This window comes from Dromaius novaehollandiae, chromosome 9, assembly GCF_036370855.1.
Source record: "Dromaius novaehollandiae isolate bDroNov1 chromosome 9, bDroNov1.hap1, whole genome shotgun sequence".
NCBI lineage: Eukaryota > Metazoa > Chordata > Aves > Casuariiformes > Dromaiidae > Dromaius > Dromaius novaehollandiae.
The window spans coordinates 15,211,055-15,233,212 of NC_088106.1; the positions used below are offsets into that span (position 1 = coordinate 15,211,055).

Here is a 22,158-nt window from a genome sequence, read left to right on the forward strand (position 1 = left end):
ACAAACTGAGCAGCAGCAAACCGAGTGGCACGCTGCCTTCTGAACAGCACACCTTATTCCAGGAATATGGTGTGCCAGTGAAACAATTCTCTATTTAAAGATTTACATAGGGAATTAAAGCAGGCACAGTCCACAGACTAGGGAAGGACACTCGACATTTTTTTAAAAACTCCGCTATTTCTGTAATTTTGTAAAATGAATACAGTACAGGTTACGAGTGACTGACAGCTCTACTTTTACATGGGCATTGAGCCTTCTTTTAGGTCAATAAAAAGGCTTCCTTAAATCACTTTGGTCTGTAACTTACTGAACACCTTCCTTAGCATGAAAGTCTATGCAAGCTGAGGGAATTCTCAGAATTGAGCAATTCTTCGCAGGCTTTCAGCGAGTCCAAAGCAATCTGAATCGGACCTGTGCAACTGGGAGCAATAAAAAGACTCACCACCCACACCCTGCTGTAAAAGTCATTCAGATTTTAATGTGACGAAGCATCTTAAAATCTAGGCAACAGGTTTACAGTTCACGCTCCTTTTAGTCCTTGGCTTGAGGGACATCATTTAATAGCAGGTGGAGATGGGAGGAAAGAGGGATGAGAAAGGGCACGATCAGTCTGACTGCAGGTAGCAGTGAGACTCCCAGATCCCACTCTGGACCCTACGAAGAGTAATTCCTGAGATGAAACAACCATGCTTTCAGGGCAAGAACCATCTTTTGGTTCTGGGATCACCGGGTAACTAACACAGAGGGTGACCCAGCAAACTACCACAAATTTGCATCCTCTTTTGGTAACTGCCTTAAGATAGACAGTTAAAGAGTCTGGTTTTCACTGCCTAACCTGTGCTTTCCAGGTCTTGAAGCATTTTGCTAGCTAAATATAGTCCCTGCCCCACAGTCTGTGAATCAGGGATGCTGACAGCAATACAACGGATTAATTATCCTTTCCCTTTTGTTGACAACAGTAAGTGGCCTTCTGTGATACGAGACTTTCCCCCTGCTTCTTTTTGTTCCTCACTTGAGTACGGGTCAAATACCTCAACTTACAGACCAGAAACGCAGCTGCCTGTTAGACTACCCAACTAGCTCTGACACCTTGCTGCAGTTGTGACTGACAGATTTCACACATGGAGAAGAGGCTTCATGAAAAGATCAATCAACAAACAATATATTAATATATGTGGGAAATGTGGGAGGATTACACAGGCAAGAAAAAGACTGATGGCACATCCCTAAGAGCTGAGTGAATAGAACATCACTCTTTTCTAAAAAAATATGATACCAACAGATGCCTGAGAAAAATACCTGTTCATAGCAGCTTCTCAAGTCAGTCATTTTTTGTTGCTCCCTCTTTTTTTCTTTCTTTTTTTTTTTTTACATTAGTGGTGATTTATAGCAATGAGGAAAAAGAGAAAAAACGAAAAAGTAAATAATAGTTCCATTAACAAATCCTGGAGGGCCTACTGTGGCTAGGTACTGAGTTCTCATGCCCGCCAAGGAGAGCCGAGAGCACAAAGCACCACTCGGAATTTAAGCTGTGGGTGGTGGGACTTTGCCGTGGCAATGCAAGCAACATGTATTGCAAGGCTGAAGTTTTCCACAAGAAACAAAGTCTGAGCACAAAAAAAGGAAAAAAGAAAAGGAAAAAAAGACTGCCCCAAAATGCATTTTTAGGTTCTTGTGAGCCAAACATCAGGTGCAACAGCCATGCAGCTACCACCTCTGAAGCTTTCTAAGGTAACAAAATTCCCTACGCAACTCTGCTCAAGAAGTAGCACTTGATGGATCTAGTTATCAAATGGCCACAATTCTAATTGATCCTCAGTTTATCGATTTCCTTGTCACTATGCAGAAAATAAGAGCAGACTATTTAAAAGCTCGAGCGTATCTACAGGGAGGTGGGAAAATACGATTCTGGGTTAAGCTACCACGGATTAAGCTGCTGGGTCTCTTCAGCCGTCTCTCTTGCCAGGGGACCCAATTTCCTCGCACTTCCCGACAGCGGCGGAGGCGATGCCGGCCGCAGCTCGGTGCCCATCGATCCTGCGAGCCTGAGCGAGGGGAGCCGGCCAGGACCCAGGCAAAAGTTCAGTGCGGAGCAGCCCTTTCCCCAGACGGCAGGAGACGGCCGAGCGGGCCAAGCCCGGGGCAGGTGGGCGCCCTCGGTGCAGCCCCCCGGCTCTGCAGCGGCGGCGGGGCCGGGCCCCTCCCGCGGAGCGGCTCCCCCCGGCCCGGCCCGGCCCGGCCCGGCCCGGCCCACGGTACTCACCCGGTCTCCTCCTCACCGGCCTTTTCCTGCCGCTGCAGAAGCGCACTTTGCTGAAGACCCCCAGGACGTGCCTCTCGCAGAGGGAGCGCCCGTCCTTGCTGGGGCTGGAGCGGCGCTTGGAGGCGGACACCCGGTCGCTGTTGGACTCCCTCGCCTGCCGCTTCTGCCGGATCAACGAGCTGGCGATAGCCGCTGCCATCGCCGCTCATGGGCCCCCCGCGCCGCTCCGGGGGGCGCCGGCGGTCCGGGCCGGGCGCGCTGGGGCCGAGCCGCCGCTGCACCCCGCGCCCCGGGGGGGGACGGCGACGGGGACGCCCCGATGGACGCGCTGCAGCCCCGAGTCCCGGCGCCGCGGAGGGCTCAGCCGGCCAGGCGGAGCAGGGCGCCGAGGCTAACAACCATGGCCGGCCGCCGGACCCCGCTGCCCATGTGTCTGTCCCCGGGGAGCGCCCGGCGGCGCGGCGACAAATCCCGGCGCGGGCGGGCTTGTGGCAGACCCGAGGCCGGGCCGGGAGCGCCCCCCGCGCCTTGTAAATCCGGGAGGCGGCTGCCCCGCTCGCAAAGGTCCGCCGGCCGCAGCTGCGTCCAGGGGGAGCGCGGAGGATCCGCGGGGTCCCTGCGGCGCGGCTCCGCTCCGCCCGGGCGCGGGCAGCGGCGCTTCCTCCTCGCCGGCCGCCCTCCGTCGAGGGGCCGTGGGATGAGTCAGAGCCCCCTCGGCCCGCGGGCAGCCCCGGCCCCAGCGCGGTGGCTCCGCGGCGGGGCGCGGCAATGCGCGCACATGGACACGGCTCCGCTCCGCTCGGCTCCCGCGGCCGGGCTCACGGCGAGCCGCGCTGCATTTCTGTTTGCACTCCTCCTCTTCCTCCTTCCCCCCCTCCCCACTCCGCTCGCAGAGAGGGCGGGAGGGGAAGGAAAAGCAACAAGAAAAAGCACCAGGCCAGCAAACAAGCGAAAAGAGGAAATACAATAAAATTAAATGGGGGGGGGGGGGAAGGGAGCGCCCCGGCCGCGGATGCGGGCTCACATCGCCGCAGCTCGGCGCCCCGGGCTCACAGCGCCATGGCTGGCGCAGCTCCCCCAGCCCTGCTCGCCGCCTCTCCCCCGGCAGCCGCTCTCCCCGACGGCGGCACCCCACATCGTCCGGCGCGGCGGGAGGCCGCGAGGCGCTCGGCACCGGGGCGGCTCCAGCCCCGGCCTGCCGCGGCGGGGACGGCGGCAGGAGAAGCGATCCGAAGTGGCGGGAGGAGGAGGAGGAGGAGGAGGAGGAGGAGGAGGAGGAAGGGGGGGGGGCGCTGCTGCTGCTCCGTGCGGAGCTCAGGACGCCTCGCGGTCCCGCCCGGCGGCGGCAGGGCGAGGAGGAGCCGCGCCGCGCCCGCCCGCCCGCATCCTCCGTCCAGGCCCGGGAGCACCGGGGAGCCGAGCCGAGCTGAGGCGGGGGGAGAGGGGAGGGAGGGGCCGGGGAAGCCCCCCGGACGCCCACGCCGCGCGGGGCCGCTGCCAAGGCGGGGGGGAGCCCCGCGGCGGCCAGGCGGGTCGGAGCCGACCGGGCGGATTGCAGCTGCTCCCGCTCGCTCTGCTCTACGCAATCCTACGTGATCGAGGTTCGGATGAGAAAAGCCGCGCAGGCAGAGCGAGGCGACTGCAGCTCCGCGGCTGCGCTGCCCCCGCGGCCCGGCAGCCCCGCGCCGTGCCCGGAGCGGGCGCCGCTCCCGCCCTGCCCCCGAGGGAGCGGCGGCCGCCCGCGATCCGCGCAGCCCCCTCGGCCGCCTCCCCGGCTATTTCGCAGATGCCAGGTAGGGCTGGAAGCACCGCGCCTCAGCTGCCTGCAGTGTGGAGCCGCTGCCGTGCTCTCCCTGGCCGCCCGCTGGCAAAGGCAGGGCAGCAGCTCGCAGCTCCCCCAGGGCTGGGCAGCCGGGGAGCTCTGGTGCCTCTCCCGGGGAGCGCAGAGCCCGACAGAAGCGGCAGGCGCTGCTGGGCTCCCTCTTGCACAAGTGCCTTCCGAGGCAGACCACCACTTTCAGAGCGGACAGCTCTGCTCGGAGCAACCCCCATGAGCTCAGTTGGCTCCCTCGTATCTCCCGCTGCAAAACTGCACTGAAAAACATGTAAGATCGAGAAATATGTCCCTGGTTATCCAGATAAGCAACTGCTGCTTATAGAACACCATAAGGATGGTGTTTTCCAGATTTCAGGCTCACATATGCTAACAAATTTATATGCAGAAGGTATGAGCATATGTCAAGATCCTTTGGGGAGCGTACAGCAGAGTGGGGTGCCAGGAGAGTCAATCTCAGCCGGGAAGAGGAGAAGGTGCCCGAGGTTCTCCTTGGCCACTGATAACGGCAGAATCAGACTGAATCCAGTCCTGAAGGTGTGCAGATGAAGTATGTATCCAGTCAAGAGGACATTTTAAACCCATCGGTAGTGACCTCAGGGAATTACCAACTTCAGCAAAAGAATCTGTGTGACTCCTTGGTCGCAAGACCTTTCCCTCAACCAAAATATTTTTGCTCTAAACTAATATAATGTATAAAAAAAAGCAACTGAAACACCTACCTGTTATGACCATAAAGATTAGCTAAACTCTGATATTAGTTCCTGATTTGCACTCTTAATCCTATGCATGCCAAAATGAGGTGGGATCAGGTTTGCCAAGAGAACAGGGGAGGATATTCAAACCATTTGGGAGATACAAATGTTTGGCTGTTGATGTGTTTTTAACTGCTGCCAATTTTTTTGAGCAGATTTAAGTGTCCCAATCAATAAAGATTTTTCTTCCCTTTCCTGTAACTAAAATGCTTCATATTTTAATTTTCTCTGCTGGATTATTTCACTTGACTTCAAAGAATGTTGCAGTACAAGGCACCAGCATGGCCTAAAGAAAGCTGTTTGCAATCAGAGAATCGGTGCCTGAACTGCCAGTGAGTTACCAAAGCTTCATCTTCAAAGGATATGAGCAAATCTGGTATCTTTTCAAGAAAGAGGTTTTCCACCTATATATAAAGATAGTTCCTGCTTGTAGTCTTCAAATCTCTGTTAAAAGAACGCTGTTTTATTCCCCCCCCCCCCCCATTTTAGATAAGTTTCACATATTTTGACATGTGATGCCTTTGTTTTCTTGTGTAGCTGCAAACTATGAGCAGCAGCTCCGCACTTAAAAATGATCCTAATCAGTAATAAAGTTGCTAACAGGTTTTTCTGGTGATTTGTCAGTCTGAAAAAAGACTCACTGCAACTTAAAGAAGTGTTTCTCACAGGTCTCTCTGTCTCTGCAGTCATGAAGTCAAATTAAAGCAGAGCTTATAAAACTGAATATAACACTGCATTTGCTAACACACAGGTCTGTGTCTTTATTTATATATGGCCATATAGTCCATGGGGTTTGGTTCGGAAAAAGGGCAAAGTGCCATGAACTCCCAGTGACACTACTGGCATGCGCACCTGCTCTGTACCATTGTGGATCATGCCGCAAGCTCACAAAATTTTCAGGATAGACCATGCATTTCAAAACACCATACGAGCCCATAGCGAGCTTTAGCTAAGCTACAGCTAAATTAGCCTTAGCTACGCTAATTTAAGGCCGCTCTCACCATACTCCTGCACTGTCATTCTTGCAGGTGGAATGTGCTATCTTATATGGACTGCCAAGCGCAAAAGAAAAGCCTTCACGTCCTCTGGTTTCTGCCAGTAGAAGATTTCTCAACTTTTTTTTGTGTAAACAGGGCTGAAAACGTCTCCATTTTCACCCTTATCAGCTGCTCCTCTCTGAGGGGGGTGCAGCATATGCTTCTCCATACAAACTAGCCCCTACTGAATTTAGGGACTGTGTTCCTTCCAGCCTCCAACAGAAATGGAATTTTTTTGACCAAATTGGCCCAATTTGACCATTTTTCCTTAAGGCATATATTTAGTTATTCTCGCCTCCCTCTTTCCCCCTGAGCTCCCTCCTCATCTCCTATTCTCATTCTAGAAATCTGCATGGCATGCACTTTGAAGAGGGAAGGAGAGAACAGCACTGATTCACAAAATGAACAAGAAAGATTGTTTTGATCATGCTGGAGAGAGATTCCAGTGTTCCTGCTGCGGTTTGTGAAAAAAGGTTCCAGCCTGCACACACGAGCAGGCAGAGGGGCAGGTTCCCCAGGGCCGCTGGAGAATCAGACTCACAAGGCTTATTAAATACCAGTTACTCCCCTGCGCATTAGGCACTTGCTACGGAGAGAGGCCAGTATAAACATTTCAAGAGACTGTCATTTATGAGGTTTTGTTCATTTGATAAATAAACTCTTCCATCCTCAATGCTGAGGTTTAAAATTAAGGCCTGGCTGAATTTCAGGGCTTTGGCGGCTTGAACAGAGAAGAGATCTAGAATCTCATTCCCTTACCTTCCTAAACAGAACAATCTATCTAGGTCAAAACCGAGGCTATTGGCATCTTTCCTTAGTGAAGTGCAATAATTCCCGCAGGGTTGCTAACAGAATATCCTGTTTATTCTTCATAGAGGCTTCAGAAGCCATAGGCTATGTTCTGTAGATTCAGTCATTAGGCGTATCTCTATTTTACTAATTCTGTACACGCAGAGCTAACTACAGAAGGAAGTATATGCATTTTTTTCATGTATTATCTGCATAGCTACTAAAAATGAACGCACAAAAGTTAAGAAAGAGATTTAAATTTAATACCCCTTTAAAAAATTTAGGCACATTTCTGTAGTTGAATGGGGAGAAGAAAGACACCCATCTCTTTCCAATAATTATGAATGGCCTAATTTACCATCTTATAGCAGCATAGCAACAAATCTCTTCCAATAGGAAGGCACCACTGAGTTTGAAAGTCTGCATTCAGCCTCCTCTAAAGAACTGTACCAATTTCCACACTGAAAATTACATCTAAAATATGTGTATTGTCAGGTCTGCTTATTAAGCAGAATTAAGCCCGTATCCATGTTTTATTAACTTTATTCTTTACAAGGTAGCCCCTTGTTGCATGTCTAGCATAATTAAAATTCAAGCAGCTTTGGCATTCCCCAGTCTCTTTGCGTGGGTGGACTTTTTAAAAAACATGCCTGGGTAACCTGATAAAGAAAAGACCTTACAGTATTTTGCTTGTTTTATGTGCAAGGTAATTCTGTTTACAATGCATGGCTTTATATCTATGTTTGGATGCCTAATAAGAATTCACATGGCCACTTAAAAATCTGCTGTTTTGGGAGAGAGATCTGGCCCTAAGACATCATCAGAGTAGAAAACTGGCTGGCTTTCTGGTCTTTTCTCGCACAGCTGAGCTCTGAGCTGACTAGGCCCTTTTAATAAATACAGAAGAGCCTGCATCATCTGATTGCTACATTAAAATAATTTATCTAATGGGCCCTCGCCCCCTTTTTGGCTTCAAAGATTCAATTAAAACAAAATTTGCAGCTCATCACTGGAGCATTCATTACCCTACTGGCTGTCTTTAAAAACAACTCAAGCCTAGGGACGATTCAGTGCAGAAGTTGGGCTTGTTTGTGCCTTAAAGCAAGTAGCAGGTAAGCAGTTATGCAGCTTGCAGTATGAAACTACTGCTAGAAAAACAGGGCCACAAGGAGCACCAAAACAATGAAACCAACAGGAGCCCAGAAGAACAAATACATTCAACTAAGGCTTTATATGTACATATATATGCACATTTTTCTTTTTAAGAGAAGGTTTCTACTTAACAACAGAAGCTTTTATTTCTCCTCAGTTACTTGTTGCCTACATCAAGCAGAGGCAGGGCGACACAAACGTGTTACTTCTTTGAAGGCAACTATAGCTGTCTAGGAATAAAAACGTCATCATGCACTTCTCTTCGAGAAGCCTCATACATGGCTGAATATACCCGGTCTCCCAGGTTCTGGAAGCACCTGTTCAAGACAGCAGGAAAGGAAGTTTCTCCCCCACACAGGTTATTTTCTTAACTCTTATTCTACCACTATCAAGCAAGACTGCAAGTTTAGGGTATGTGCACTGATACGATGGGGCAATGCCCTTCTCACGCTGGGATCCAGTCTACCTCCATGCAGTAGCACCAGCACAGCCACAGGGTGCTGTTGGCAAAGCCATATCTGACTTGGAGATGTTTGCAGCTCCCAAGTTCTACTCAACCTGACAAGCAGAATCCTGTTAGCCCAGATATTGGGAGGGGCAGGGAAACTGCCACCTCTTGCTGCTATCTTTTCCTTTGCCAGTAAAATAAACAATGCTTATTTTTCCACCTCAGAAAATCCATCAAAATTAAACAGGGATGACCATGCTCCAAAAGTCTGCTGTTTTAGGACTTCATGTTTTAAACAACACAAGCTGCCTGCATGGGCCAGGCTGAACAAGTCATTCTAGGGTTGATGGTGTGCTGCCTAGGTCTTGCTGCAAAGGTTGTCTCCACAAAACTAAGCCTCAGCATGATTGGCGGCAGGGGGCATCTGAAATTGTTCCCACATATGAAGAGGGACCTACTGGCAGTCAGGTCAGTGCTTGGTCCACATACCAGATTGAGGTCTGGGGCTTGTTCACGATGGGCTCATCTCAAGCCTCTACCACATCACCGCAACAGTTCTCTCCATCAGTCATTCTGCCATTGCTTTCAGCAGTGGGATCAGGATATGAAAAATTTCTGTCCTCTCAATGATGTTCTACAGTAGTGGCCTCATTAGTGGCAGGAGTCCAAGCAAAAGGGCCTGCGAACACCTGCCCGATGACATCTCCCACACAGCACTTCAATCATTAAGGCAATGCAAGGAGGAGGCCTTACTGAAGGGTCTACAATCAATGAGCAGTGAAAGGATAGGCACTTTATTTGCAGATAACCTTGTACAAGGCAGAGCTAAGAGCCTTCTCTTCCTGTGTGAGGGACACTCATCCAACCAGCTGCTCCAGACTTAAAAGCACCGATCTTAGCATATGGGAAGGAGACTCGAGCATCTCCTTGCCTCTACTAGAGTTGCTGAATTTGAAAGACTAAAAGACAGGACAGGTGACTGCCTCCCTCCCCCACACGTGCACACACACACTCCTTTTCCTTAGTGTGCTCCCCTGCTCCCATTCAACAGCTCCCTCCATCTGCCTCCTTACAGTCTTTCTCATCTGTGGCCACCTGTCTGACAGCGCTAAGCCACAGGAGCCCACAAGGAACTGCAAGGGAAGGGAGTAGGTGGACCTGAGATGTCATCCTAGATCTTATGTCTGTATTAACAGCATATGAAAAAGATGAAAAAAACACATCTCATGTGCTTTTAATGCAGAGCAAGGGGTTGAGGATGAACTATGTGAAATAGCCACCACAGAACAACCCCAGCTGTAAGCCTGAGAATGAACATGCAGTCCATGCTCTTCTCTATCTGAAGCTTGTCCTTTCTCTTCCAGGGAGCAGAGGAGAGCTGGAAAACCTAGTAGGAGGGCAACTGACTTACTCTTACTTCACTCAGACACACCATGCTAAATTCCTTCCCAAAACACAGAGGTGTAAAACTAGAGGAGCCACATCATTAGTTACCAGAAATGCCTACAGGTTGGTAAAGGCAAAGTTTTGTTCCATGTGTCCTTTAGCTCAAGAAAGGAAGAAATTTGTGTATTTTACACAAAAAAATAGAGCCAGTAGAGTCGGGCCAGGAGAGTATGGTTAGCTGTGGGCACCCCATCAGCAGAGGCTGTGTTAGCAAAGCTGCTGTGGATGTGTGCAGGGCTACTCCTCCCATCTGAGGCTGCCCACACAAGTGACCCTCCAGGAGGGGAACTGGGAGCTTTGCTGCTTGCTGTGCAGACCTGGAGTTTCTGGGGGGCATTCAATAAATTAACTCCAGGCCTTATACCTCGGGACAGTGGCATTTTCATGAACAAGACAACTACAACCCTCCCCTCCCTAGGACAGACCAGCCCTTCCTGTCCTTCTCTTTGAGTCCTATGTGACTGATAGCCTGTAGCACATTTTGGCCTACACGTTCAATAATGTGATAAGTGCCCAGTTCTCATGGGCATTGAACTTAGTTGTGTCTGGCTTTACATCTCACTTGCTTGAAGGTCATCTGGTCTGGGTGGAGAGGGGAGTGTGGCATTCAGTGCAATTTCAAACAAACCCTGGGGCTCAGGTGATCTAAGGGGCTGTGACTCCTCCCTCTTCTGTGTGCGAAATAAAGCTGCTCATACTGTGAAATCTCCTCACATTGTAGCCATACAGCCAAACACTGATTCCAACCAAAACCATTTTCAAGTGTGTGGGGAGCAGCCCTTCAATTTAAAGTTTCCATCAAGTTGACTTTGCTCAAAGTCAAACAGATCCTTCCTGATTAGATCTTGGCTGAGGCAAAACTGCCCAACTGCATGAATGAGAATGATAGAAAGGAAGGGAGGGAGAATAAAACCCCTATCACACTCCTCCAGCAGGACTGTGGGGTCTTCTGTTCCCCAGCAAGTGACACCAACATTGTTAATACACAGGTATTGTATGGGTATACACCAAGCAGGAGAAGAAAAGACAGAAACTGTCCAAGTGAAATAACAAGTTCCCTCTTGTTCCCACCCATAAATCTCTCTATCTGCCCATGATGGATTCTGGCCAGACCTAAAGAGGCCTTGGAAAGTTCTCTGACCCCAAACTTGTCCCTTCTCTCTTCATGTAGTCTCCAAACCTATAAGGAGCCCAGAACTTTCAGCCTTAGCCAAGCCACATCTCAAATCCTGCAGGGTTGGGAGAGCAGTGCTTCAAAGGGGCGGCCTATTGCTCTGTCACTTGACAAAGACTCCTTGAGGTTCAGGGAGCTCACAGGAAATGCAGTGACTCTGACAAAACCTGGTACAGCCACTTTCATCCAGCTTTGCAGAACAGGAGCACAGGAACATTAATCCTGCCCTCAGGATGCCTCGGAAGTTACACGCATCCAGACTGCATCTCATTTAACCAAACCTGCTTACTTCTCCCACATACTGCAGGGACATACTCAACACTAAATGTAACTAACAGATTACAGGTGTCATACAGCTAGCACAAGTTTTGGAGACTCCCTCATTTCCCAGTGATATAAAGCACAAGGTTAAAAGGAACTGGATGAATACATCACTTCCCCCCCACACACCCCTACCCCAAGACACACCTCTTGCTATTTGTATTGTCATTTATTTCTCTCTCCAGCGATAAGTCACCTTTTCCATTTGCCCAGTAAAATCAAATCCAGTATCCTCTCTCCACCCAGTCTCACAAACAGTTATTGTGATCCAGATACCAATAAAGATCTCAATGGCCTGGAAGCAAATCTAAGTTTGCCAAGGATTCAAAGACTAATGGAATAGTAATTAATTATTGCAGCAGGTCTGGTGAAGAGACTAAATTGAACTGACTGGGAAACTGAGTGCATACAAACAAGTTTCATTTTAATGCAACCAGCTGTAAGATCAAACCTCCAGGGGCAAAGAGTGCAGGCTATATTAATTTAAGATTAGGCACTGTTTTCTGGAAAGCAATAACTCTGCCTAGGACTTGGGAGTCATGAGAGATATATGACTGAACAGGAGTTTTCTCCACAAGCCTCCAGAAAAGCTACCATTGGGTATATGAGCAGCGTTAATGAGGAGTAGAAGCAGAGATGCTCCATTTCATTTGTACCCAATGTTGCAAACACTGTTATCACAAAACACACAAAATCCAGCCGATGCACTTCAGAAGGGACATTGACAAATAAGAAGGACTCAGAGAATAGCTGCAAGAGGGCCTGCGGTCTACGGAGGATACCTGTATAGCAAGAGACTTGAGCAATTCAGTCTGTTTAGTGCAATAATAAATACAGCTACAGGGGGTTCACACAAGGCCACTCTGTGAAAATGCTCTTGTTACTCAGTTGTACTTTGCCTGTTACCGTAGCCACTTAAAGTTTTCTGTGGCTGAAAGGCTGGCTGCTGAGATTGTCTGTATCCAAGAGAATGACAGAGGTGACTTGGCCCTGAGTGATAAATATCTCACTTCTCAATAAGAACATTTTAGAAAGCAGGGGCTCTTCAATCCAGCAAAGTCAGAATGAGATGCGGAGTCTATAAGTCAAGGCAAGGCTCATGTTTATTGTTAATAGCAACGGTAATTCATCAAGAGGATGATACGGCAAGAGTTGTGATGGATTCTCTATCATTTTACCCTAATAGTCAACCTCTTTCAAAAATAGATGAGCTGATATCATAGCATGCAGGGTACAAAGGACCCTGGAGAGGTCACCCCTGCACCATGCCAGCAGTACCTTAATCATCGCTGACAAGGTTGGTCCAATCCCTGCTTAGGGACCTGCAGCAGTGGAAATCCCACAGGTCCCTCGAGAATGTTGCTCTGCACCACCCTCAGCTGAGAAAGGCTCTTCCCAATGTCTAATCCAAATCTCACTTTTCTAGAAGTTTCTTGTCCTATTGATATATTCCAATCACAGAGAACTTTCTGGGACTGCTCTATGGAGCCCTGACTTGAGTAAAACAAGAGACCAGAACAAGTGACCTAGGCAATCACAAATAGTCTCTTCCATCTGACTTCTGAGACTCAGCTACTGTCATTCAGTATTAGAGCTGATATGAATGGAAATCCACTTTGCAAAAAATCCCAAGGTTTCAAAGTTATGTTTCCTCCCCACAAGGAATGAAAATGAAGCCTTTTGGAGCTCACTGTGAAACGTAAAAAGAGCAAGAAAGCATATTGCTGCAGGAGAGCTGACGGTCCCCCCACTCTCGAGACCAAGACTCAAGTCTCCGCTTGTGCATTAGGCAGAGCAGGTGCATAAAACTGGATCTTCAAATCGCTGTACTACAAGCTCTTCTAAAATGACTGTTTCCTTTCTCCTTCCCCCACTTTTGACAAAATGGAATTTTTCACAGGAAAAAAGCACCATTACAGATTGTTAGGCTGGATCTTCTATAGGCATTCATCTCAGCCTCCCAGCCTGTATCACTAATATGTCTCTCTCTCACATGAATTACATCTTTGGCCTTTTCTGCCCTCTGACTGCTGAACTCCAGAACTGCTCAAAGCAGAGTTGCAATAGCTGCTCTCACCACTTTGTAAGGCTCTTCTGGGGCTTTCCAAGAATAGCTTTTGGACATTGGCAACTTTGCTTGCTTGCTTCCTTTATTCATAGCCTCCCTACAGCTCCTACCTTGGACAAGGAATTCCTGGACTATATGATTTCTTTCCTCTTCTCTGGCCTTGTTTTCTTGTTTGCCTGTCCTCTCTTCATATGTGTGTTTCTTTGCCACTTTAAGTAAAGAGTTAGTGTCTCTCTGGTCTTATTACACCAACTAACACAAAAAACACTGTTCATTTAAAGGGTTACTGGAGCCCTGCTACAGATAACAAGTCATTGGTTGAATTTGGTGTCCAGAGACCACCCCTGTAACAGCAGAAACAGGTGGAGAGAGCAATGTCTTTCTAGCAGGCACGGAGAAACAAGTCATGGCCCCTGCCTGCCCATCAAAGTCACTCCCCAGAGCCTTCCCTTTTGAATGCAGCTGGGTCCTCCAAGATGGGAGGACATGATCCCCTGAATTTCCCTCTTTACCCCACAACAGAGCTGCAAAGTTGGGAACGCTCATCTCCCCAACCGTCCTCCTTCTCCTTCCTCATTGCTCTCTGGTACTGTGTCAGCTGCCCCTCCTGTGGCCCTTGATGTGATGGTCATGGTCTTTCCTTGTCACCGGTCCTGTTGCATTTACAGGAGCCTGTAGGCACTCTTGGGGCAGCTGTTGGCTCTGTGCAACACACCAGCCCCCATGCCAGGGGTAACAGGGAGCCTCTAGTGATGAGGCAAGCTGGCAAGGCAGCATGTAGCACTCCAACAAAAGGTGCATAGCATTGCCAAGTGCTGTCAGATGCAGGGAAACCCACAATAAGAGCTTTCATCCTTCATTATGATTGAATGCTTCTGCTTTAGTCTGATGGAAAAACCATTTTTTGAGATGCTATGGGCTCACCAAGCTTTCAGTATTGTTCATGGAAGGTAGTATAAACCAGGGGGCAAGTTATGTGAATTTCTTTTGGCAGAAGCTTACTCACAAGACTAGCTGTGCTTGGCAATTAGAAATTGTAGGAGTGTGGGAGGGTGGGGAGTCTAAATTAAAAGCCACTTAAGTGGGTGCTTGAGTAATTATTGGGAGCCTTCTGAAGAGACATTTTTGTCAGTAATTAACGAGAACATGGCTCTGCACTGGATACAGGTGGCAATATGGCAACAGAAATCATCAGCACTCCATGCAGAGTTGACCAGCTACCCATTAGCTCTATAGACATGTTGACATTTTCTGCCCAAAGAGCATCCTTCAGAGCTGAAAGAGAGCCAGGGAGACAGAGAAGCTGAAATCCTGATACTCTTGCAGTCTCCGATCCTCTGCACCAGGAAACAGGATGCAAAAACATTATTTTTATGAAGCCACCTAGCTCCCAAAGCCTCTGTTCCTCAGCACAGATAGATCCTGTTGGTGCCTCTGTTCTTCAGCAGCTCCACAGGCTCTGAATTCTTGGAAAACCTCCCCATTCAAAGGAACTGGAACAAAATGTGCTGAGTTGTTTCAGCCATGAGAAGGGTTGGCTTATGCCTCCCATCAGAAGCTTGGGCAGGTCAGTCATGAGACCGACTCCAAGGCTGCTCTCTCTCTTCCCTGGCTGGTTTTCATAAACTTCATGCAGTATCTGACACCCATTTGCTTGGCTTTCGGGAGCTTTCTGTTTCTGAAAGAGTGTCCATGACACATGCTCCTTTCTCAGTGTTGGGAGGTAGACATATTATATCTTCATTTCTCTAATACAGATACTTCTAGAAACTGGTGCCTCCAATGCCCACTCCAGCACACCTCATGCTGTAAATGTGGGATGCAAGAAGGTACCCTCAAATGAAAAGACTGATTTGACAAAGAAAGTGACTGAGAAATAGAGCTACTTTTAACCCTGCAGCAACTTCTTCGTGACAAACTCAGGCACTTAGGAAATTAAGCCTGAAGATCTGTAGCTACCAGGGCAATATCTCCCTCTGTATTAAAGGTGTATGGAAGGAAGTTTGAAAACAGTAGCAGTAAAAAGAATATATGCAAACATGTCCTTGCAGAGGAGCATATTTCATAGACACTTCATCACCTTCAACAACTTTTAGGTCCTTGTTATTCATCAGCAAGTCTTAACTGTCATGAGCTAGAAACAGAGGCTGAGATTTTTCAAAATGGACATGAATGAACTAGGCTTCCAGATCTCACTGACAGTCCAAGGACCCCCCGAAAAAGCTCAGTCCTCAACCCCTTGCACTCCTAATGATCTGCCCTGAAGTTGGGATGTGCATGACATCGTTGCTGCAGCATTCACCAGCTCTAGCCCCTATTAAATGCACCAGATTGATTCAATTCTGCAAAGTTCTCCTTAAAAAAGAACAGCCAGCATAACAGGCAAGCACCAGGCATTCTTTCTTGAAAAGGCTACATGCTAATCCCAGCCTTATTATTTGCACTTGGATAGCTCCAACAACAAATACCATCCTATCACTTTTCTTTCTTGACCCCTGGCACAATGCAGGGTCTGAAAAGTCTTCTTTCTGTTGTTATTTATTTAAGCATTTCACATGGATTCTGTCAGACTGAATTTGGCCCAGCTTCTCAATTTTGTGAAAAAACTGAGCATTCACAGACCTTCACTCAAATAGAAAATACGCCCACAATAATACACAGCCTGAATGAAAGCTTTTCTTTTTAAAACAAAGGATGTTCCCTTGTGTTGCTTGAAACCCTGACACTGGAGCAATTAAGAAAGTGAAACTGGCTACAAACTAAAGCAGAATGGACATGTTTCATAGATCTTCATTGCTTAGGCAGAAAGAAATGTAAACAGGGCATAAATTACAGCAGCCAGAGGACAGATAAGCTGAAGGACAATACTGGCACAAGAGCAAACGGGTAGAAACTGGCCAAGAATAAATTTAGATTAGAAATTAGACATGGTTTCTAACAATAAGAAGAGTAAGACAGTTCCAATAGGACTAGTGGACACATCTCATCCTCATCCTGCCCCCTCCTTCCCTAGTGAAAAGATGTTGTGACACAGCCTGCAATAGCAGGAGCCATGAGATCCTTCTTCTCCTGTGTAGCACCAATACCAGAGGTCTTTAAAACACCCTTTTTTAATGTTCTAGGAATGGGGAAACATTTGATGCACACTAAATAGATTTTTAAATGAGCACTGTCTCTTTAATCTTTGATAATGTTTCTAACAGATTTACCCTAATAGCCTTACTCATTTAATTGATGAATTACAATAAACAAGAGTAATTAGTGAATGCTTTTATTTAGCAGTGTCATTAAGTAAAGAGAAAAAAAATAAAATCTCCTAAAATACAAATGTTCTTATATAAGCATTGTTAGGAATGTAATGACAGGAGAGTATTCAGGCAAGTGTTTATATTGTTACTATCATTCAATCATCAGCCCAAAAGCTTATCTAATTTGAAAGCCACTCCTGCAGATCTTTGCTATTGATTGGTGCAGTCTGCAGGGACAACACTTTCCACAAACTCATTTCAGAATAGGTAAGCTGTCAGGCTGATCCCTCCTGCGTGCAGAAGCTCCCCTGCCAGCTGGTAACCAGATCTCTCTGAATATTGCATTTCTGCTTGTCAGATACTTTGGGAATACCCAGTATCATCTTGGGGTATACTCTGCTGGACTGGGTGAGTTACGGAGACAAAGTACCACCAAGGAGAGAAATGACACCCTCGGAGAGCTGGTTGAACTTAAAGTCTCTTACAGAAGTCTGCAGTGAACTGCAACGTTTTTTCCCCACCAACTATTTAAAAGTGCTCCCTCTCCAGACTTGATGCTTCTTGGGGCTGACTGTAAGGGATGCTAAATGTCAGCCCTCTCCACTGGTCCAGAAACAACTGTGGACCCATAGGCCTATGGCAAAGCAGGGCATTTACAACATCTGTGTTAAGCATTTACCTTTGGATATACACCACAGAAATCTACACAGGCAAAAGGTGAGTTCCACTTGCAGATGGTTCAGAGAAGGAGCTTCAGGTGACCTACATCATCCCAGAAGGGCTCCACTGACCAGGACTGCTAGTCTCTCAACTCAGCCTGAGTAAAACTTATGTTTATGCCTTTAATTCCTGCACTGAACTGCTATATTGCCAGTTAATGTAGGTTAGAAATGAATTGCTACTGCATAATGTACGGCAGAACAACAAATACACATTAGCTACATATCACAAATCAGATAATTACCGACCAAAATATTCTTGCATATGTTCAACCTCTTATACAATATAATAGAACACTGTCAAAATAGAACTCACATTACAATGACATTTTTGGCTTCTAGCACTTTGGCTTTTATTGTAATAACTTCTAATTTTCTGATTTTTATCTGCTCTCCCCCCACCCTGCTTTTAGTGGTGCAGGAATTACGATTATGCCAGCTCTAAAACTAGACTGTTTTGGAGCAGTCTTTCTGCCTGATCTACAAGCACAGCACTGAAGCCTATGGAATACAAATATTGCAGATCATCCTTAATGACAAGAGCAAGCACCACGTTAACAGACTTCAGTTTTACTCCCAGGTCAGCCACCAACTTGCTGAGTAACCACAGGTATGTAAGCAACTCCCCCACACTTCAAATTCCTCCCATCCATAAAATGAGATGATACCTCTTTTGAGAGGCATCACCATAGGAAAGCTTATGAAGAAACTTTTCAGGAGGGTCAAACCGATTTCAGGTGCCCAGCGGAGGGTGGGATTTATCCAACGTCATCGCAGGCTCACAACAACTGAAGAAGAAAGAAACAGGACACAAACATACCGAGCACAACGGTGGTCCTAGCGAGGCAGCTTCGGTCAGCCACCTGCAGCAGGAGGAGGCTGGGAACTCCCATGAGCAGTGAGCACCCTGGCTGGACCGTGACACCATGCTTTTTAGGAGTGGTTGGGAACTTTGAGTGGGAAACAGCTGATTGGGAGTGGGCAGGAACCTGGTCATGGGAGCTGACTGCGCTGCTGAAAGCCCCTGGCATGCCTGCAGCTCTCCAACTTGGATGCCCACAGACAGCTGTGATACATAACGTTGGAGGCAGGCTGCTGAGGGTCTCAGTGTCTGGCCCAAGGGAGGTGCGACCCAGGCCCAGGCACAACTTCTGCAGACCTGGAAAGGGATCCTGGGGTGACTCTCAGCCTTGCTGTGCTGTTGTGGCAGCAGTGCTTGAGGCAAGGGAAGGCCAACGGAGGAACCTGCACATCACTGGTACTCATGGAGCCTGATGGGAACTGTCAGGAAAGGCCCCCTGTTTCCAAAAGAATCAACATGCTCTTTGGCTGACACATTTCATCCTGTCCCATCAGCATCCAGCTCCGCTCCTCTTCCCCACAAGCTATGACCCTGTCATATTTTACCTCCCCCTGCAAAGCTGCAAAGAGAGCACTTGACATCATTTCTGCAGAGGAGCCTCGGCCCCACAGGTCGCACTCTCCCCACTCTCCAGCTATTTCAGCATATTTACAACTCTCAGGATTTCTGTGTCACTGCTGTAAATGACAAGGTTGCCACCTCGCTTCACCAGGACTTCATTTTTTTAGCGCCACAGTCCCTCTGCATCCAGTACAAAGATACAAGAGCTCAGCAGCCTAGAAAGAGGAGGAAGATGGAGGTGCCCTGGAAGGCTGGGGCAGGTGAGAGCCTGTGCACCCATGGCTGCCCGCAAGCACGTGGGAACTGCTAGACAGGTAGCACAGAAGCCCTGTCCTTACAGTATGCTGAAAGGGAGTTCAGCCCTGCAGCCTCCGTCGAGCGCTCCTGTGAAGTACTGTGGCTATATGGAGGCGTTTCCTACTGAAAATGATCCTTTTCCATCCTGCTGAGCAAAAATCCTGCATAAACCACTAAGGGATCTGACTACAGCAGGATGGCAAAAGTGACTGCGCCCCAAAAGGCTACAGAATTAACCTCTCGGTGTAGGCAATTTTAGAAGTTTTGCAAGTTTTGTTTTGATTTTTGGGGGGAGAGTATAAAATGAGAAAAATAGATAGTATTGCACTAGCTCACCATTTTTTTTCCTCCAATGAATTACAGAACTGGAAAACTATATTGGGTTCACCAAACTATTTTATTTTGCTTGAAATTAATCTCGTTTCATTTTCAGATTATTTAACCCTTAAAAGTAAATTTGGGGGAAAAAATTAAGCTTTCCAACTTCCTATTTTTTTTAGGGAAACTGCAAAATATCCTGGAGTTTGTCTCTCATGGCAAAATTTTGAAGTGCAATGATTTGGAAAAAACTTAAACTCCTCAGGTTGATTTTATGTGCTCTTTTTGCCAAATCTGGGTAAAGATCTCATTTCTTCTCTGAATCCGACCTTGCTTTCAGCTCCGTGGGGCACACTGATCATCACAGCACAATGCAGCAGCTGAGCTGAAGTTTCTCAGTTTCCAGTTCTGTTTCCATTAGTCCGTGAGTTACATCAAGCCTAGTTTGCTCCCTTTTCCACAGGGAATAGTGCTGGTTAGGTATTTAACCTGGAGTGGAAGCAGCTGAATTTTTCCTTGTGATAGCAAATGCAGGAAATCACAGGACATGAGGATCTGTGATTGATACATGACAGAGGGGGGCAGCAGCCAGATAAGTGAATTCGAAAGGCAGAGAAGAGAGCCTGCTGTGAAAGACAAATGGACCACACCAGCTTTGCCGCCTGAACCGAGCAAAATACAAGAATCACCAGCCAAATGAGGGCAAAATAACTGTCAGTTTCTTTTAACCAGGCTGTAACATCGTCCGCCTGGGGTTGACCATCTACCTCCACTGGTACCTGGATCAAGAGACAAGAAAAGCCAGCTACTGTCTCTGGCAGCAGACCAGTCCTGTAGCTTACGCAGTAGTGCACGCTCTTTATGCCAAAAGAGATGTAGACGTCCACAATGAGAACCACATGGATTTAAGAAAATCAGGATAAAAATCAACCTCTAGTTACATCAGTCTGGATAGGTACATGCACCCCTGAATTTGCCCAGGAAGTACACCATTAATGATTTTTATGCTTAACTATGTCCTTTTTGAAGTCTCCCTCTCCTTCCATTCCCTGAGTGTCATCATTATTAACGTCTGCAAGTGCTTTCAAAAGATGCACCAATTAACATAGGACACTATTTTTATACTGGCACATTTTTCTAGACTTTCAGTTCTTTTTGTGACAGCGCTGGTAGTGGGCTGGTACGTGTATCAGGCCCTTTTGCACAGACAGGGCAAGGCCTGCGTCAGCTCTGAGATGATACCAAGCCTTGGGGCAGATGGGCCTCCCAGGGCCTTGTCACAGAAGACATGAGGTTGGTGTCTACTTCAACAGTGATTTGCTCCTTAACTTACAGCTTGCGAAGTAAATCTCACCATAACCACCCCTCCCACCGCCAGTCAGCCAATATTGTCATTGATAGACCCAGGCTGAGAACGTCCTGCTTATTCCACATCTTCCCAGAGGAGAAGGGTTAAGGACAGTAGCTCATTGTCCCATCAAGCACATAAAGAAGCTACTGAGCACACAGGCCAGGGTGGTGGGGTTATTAGGAACATCCTTGCCCAGCTGCTCTGGGGCTGTCTTGGGCTTTGCAGATATTTGCCCTCTTTCTCTGCACTTGAGTCATGGTGTTAGCTCACATCCATGCTTCTGCCCTAATGCACAGCAGAGCTATATCCTCCCTGTCCCAGACTCTTTTGGGAAGGGTAGATATTCAGAGCTGTGCTAAGTCTGCACAGTTTGTCTCCTCATATTTTATGGAGAACAAAACCACACCTTGAGACACCTGTAAAATTTGCAGCTTAGCTCATGCTTAGCCAGTAAGAAGAGCTAAAGCTGTGTGTACTTAGTGAGCCCATGAGCTGCTGCAGAGCTGAGACAGGGTTAGGCGGAGACTTCACTCAATCTGTCCCACCTCTTTATTTCATGAAGTCATTTTTTAACACAGGTAAGAGATCAGAATCTGTAACCTTCACCCCATGATCCCAGAGTTGTCCTTACAGACAAACCCTAGCACTTCTCCCATTATAAATTAAGCACACACTTCTCCCATTATAAATTATGCAGCAACCCTATGAGCAGTTGTAAGCTCTTAGCTCTTGCAAGGAGCGGAGGCAGTGGAGAGGAACAGGATGTAACTAACCCTTTCACTGCGGGCATGAAGAGAGGCTGACCGCAGGCAGCCCCCCCTCATACCCCTGGGGCTCAAAGCCAGCACTGGAAAACAGCTGGTTAGGGCAAAAAAAGCAAGTGGCGGGTTGTCCTAGAAAGGGTTTTGTGCGGAAAGGATGCTCCTGGGGACAACGCAGCATCCCACGGCACAATTTATGCACCTGGGAACATCAATAACATCAACCGCAAATACACGACTTCTCAGCAGCTAAGAGCTACCACCACTGCCCTGCTCCAAGGCCAGGGAAGGCACCCCGAGCGATCCGCCTGGTCCCACGGGTGCATGAGAGCAGCGGCGTTGCAGGCGAGCGGGCGGCTGCGGTACAGCAGTGCCGCCCAGCGGAGGCGGGGGCGGGCGGCAGCCGGGCCGAGCGTGCGGCGCCGCTGCAGCGCTCCCTGCGCGGCTGGCGCTGCACCACTGCCCGCTGCCCCGGCGCAGCCAGGCCTCCACGCAGGGATCCCCTCGGGGGGGGGGGGGGGGGGGGCAGCCCTGCAGTCACAAAGCTGGCCTGGGGAGGAGAGCCCTGGCTCACAGAGCTGCTTGCTGCCACCTGGATAGCGTGGAAGTTTTTTCGCCTCCTGCAGCCTAGGTTCAGATTATAAACGTCGGGGGTGCCAGCTCGCCATGAAACGTCACGGGCTATCTGTGCTCCTGCCTAGGGCCTTGCTACTGCACAGCACAAGAGCCCCAGTCTCTCCCCTCAGACAGCAGG

The 22,158-nt window shown here is 48.2% G+C and overlaps 1 protein-coding gene across 3 annotated transcripts in view; it reads right to left on the bottom strand.

Moving 5' to 3' along the window:
- The window catches only part of FGF12 (fibroblast growth factor 12), a 242,844-nt gene that overhangs the window by 105,767 nt on the left and 114,919 nt on the right, over positions 1 to 22,158 (bottom strand). The window contains exon 1 of one of the 3 annotated variants that reach the window (XM_026093537.2): positions 2,264 to 2,467. The exons of the other annotated variants lie outside the window; for them this stretch is intronic. Coding sequence (XP_025949322.1) covers positions 2,264 to 2,462 — 199 coding nt within the window. The 5' untranslated portion in view covers positions 2,463 to 2,467. Of the gene's footprint in view, positions 1 to 2,263; positions 2,468 to 22,158 lie in introns of those variants that run through there. 3 annotated transcript variants of the gene reach the window in all.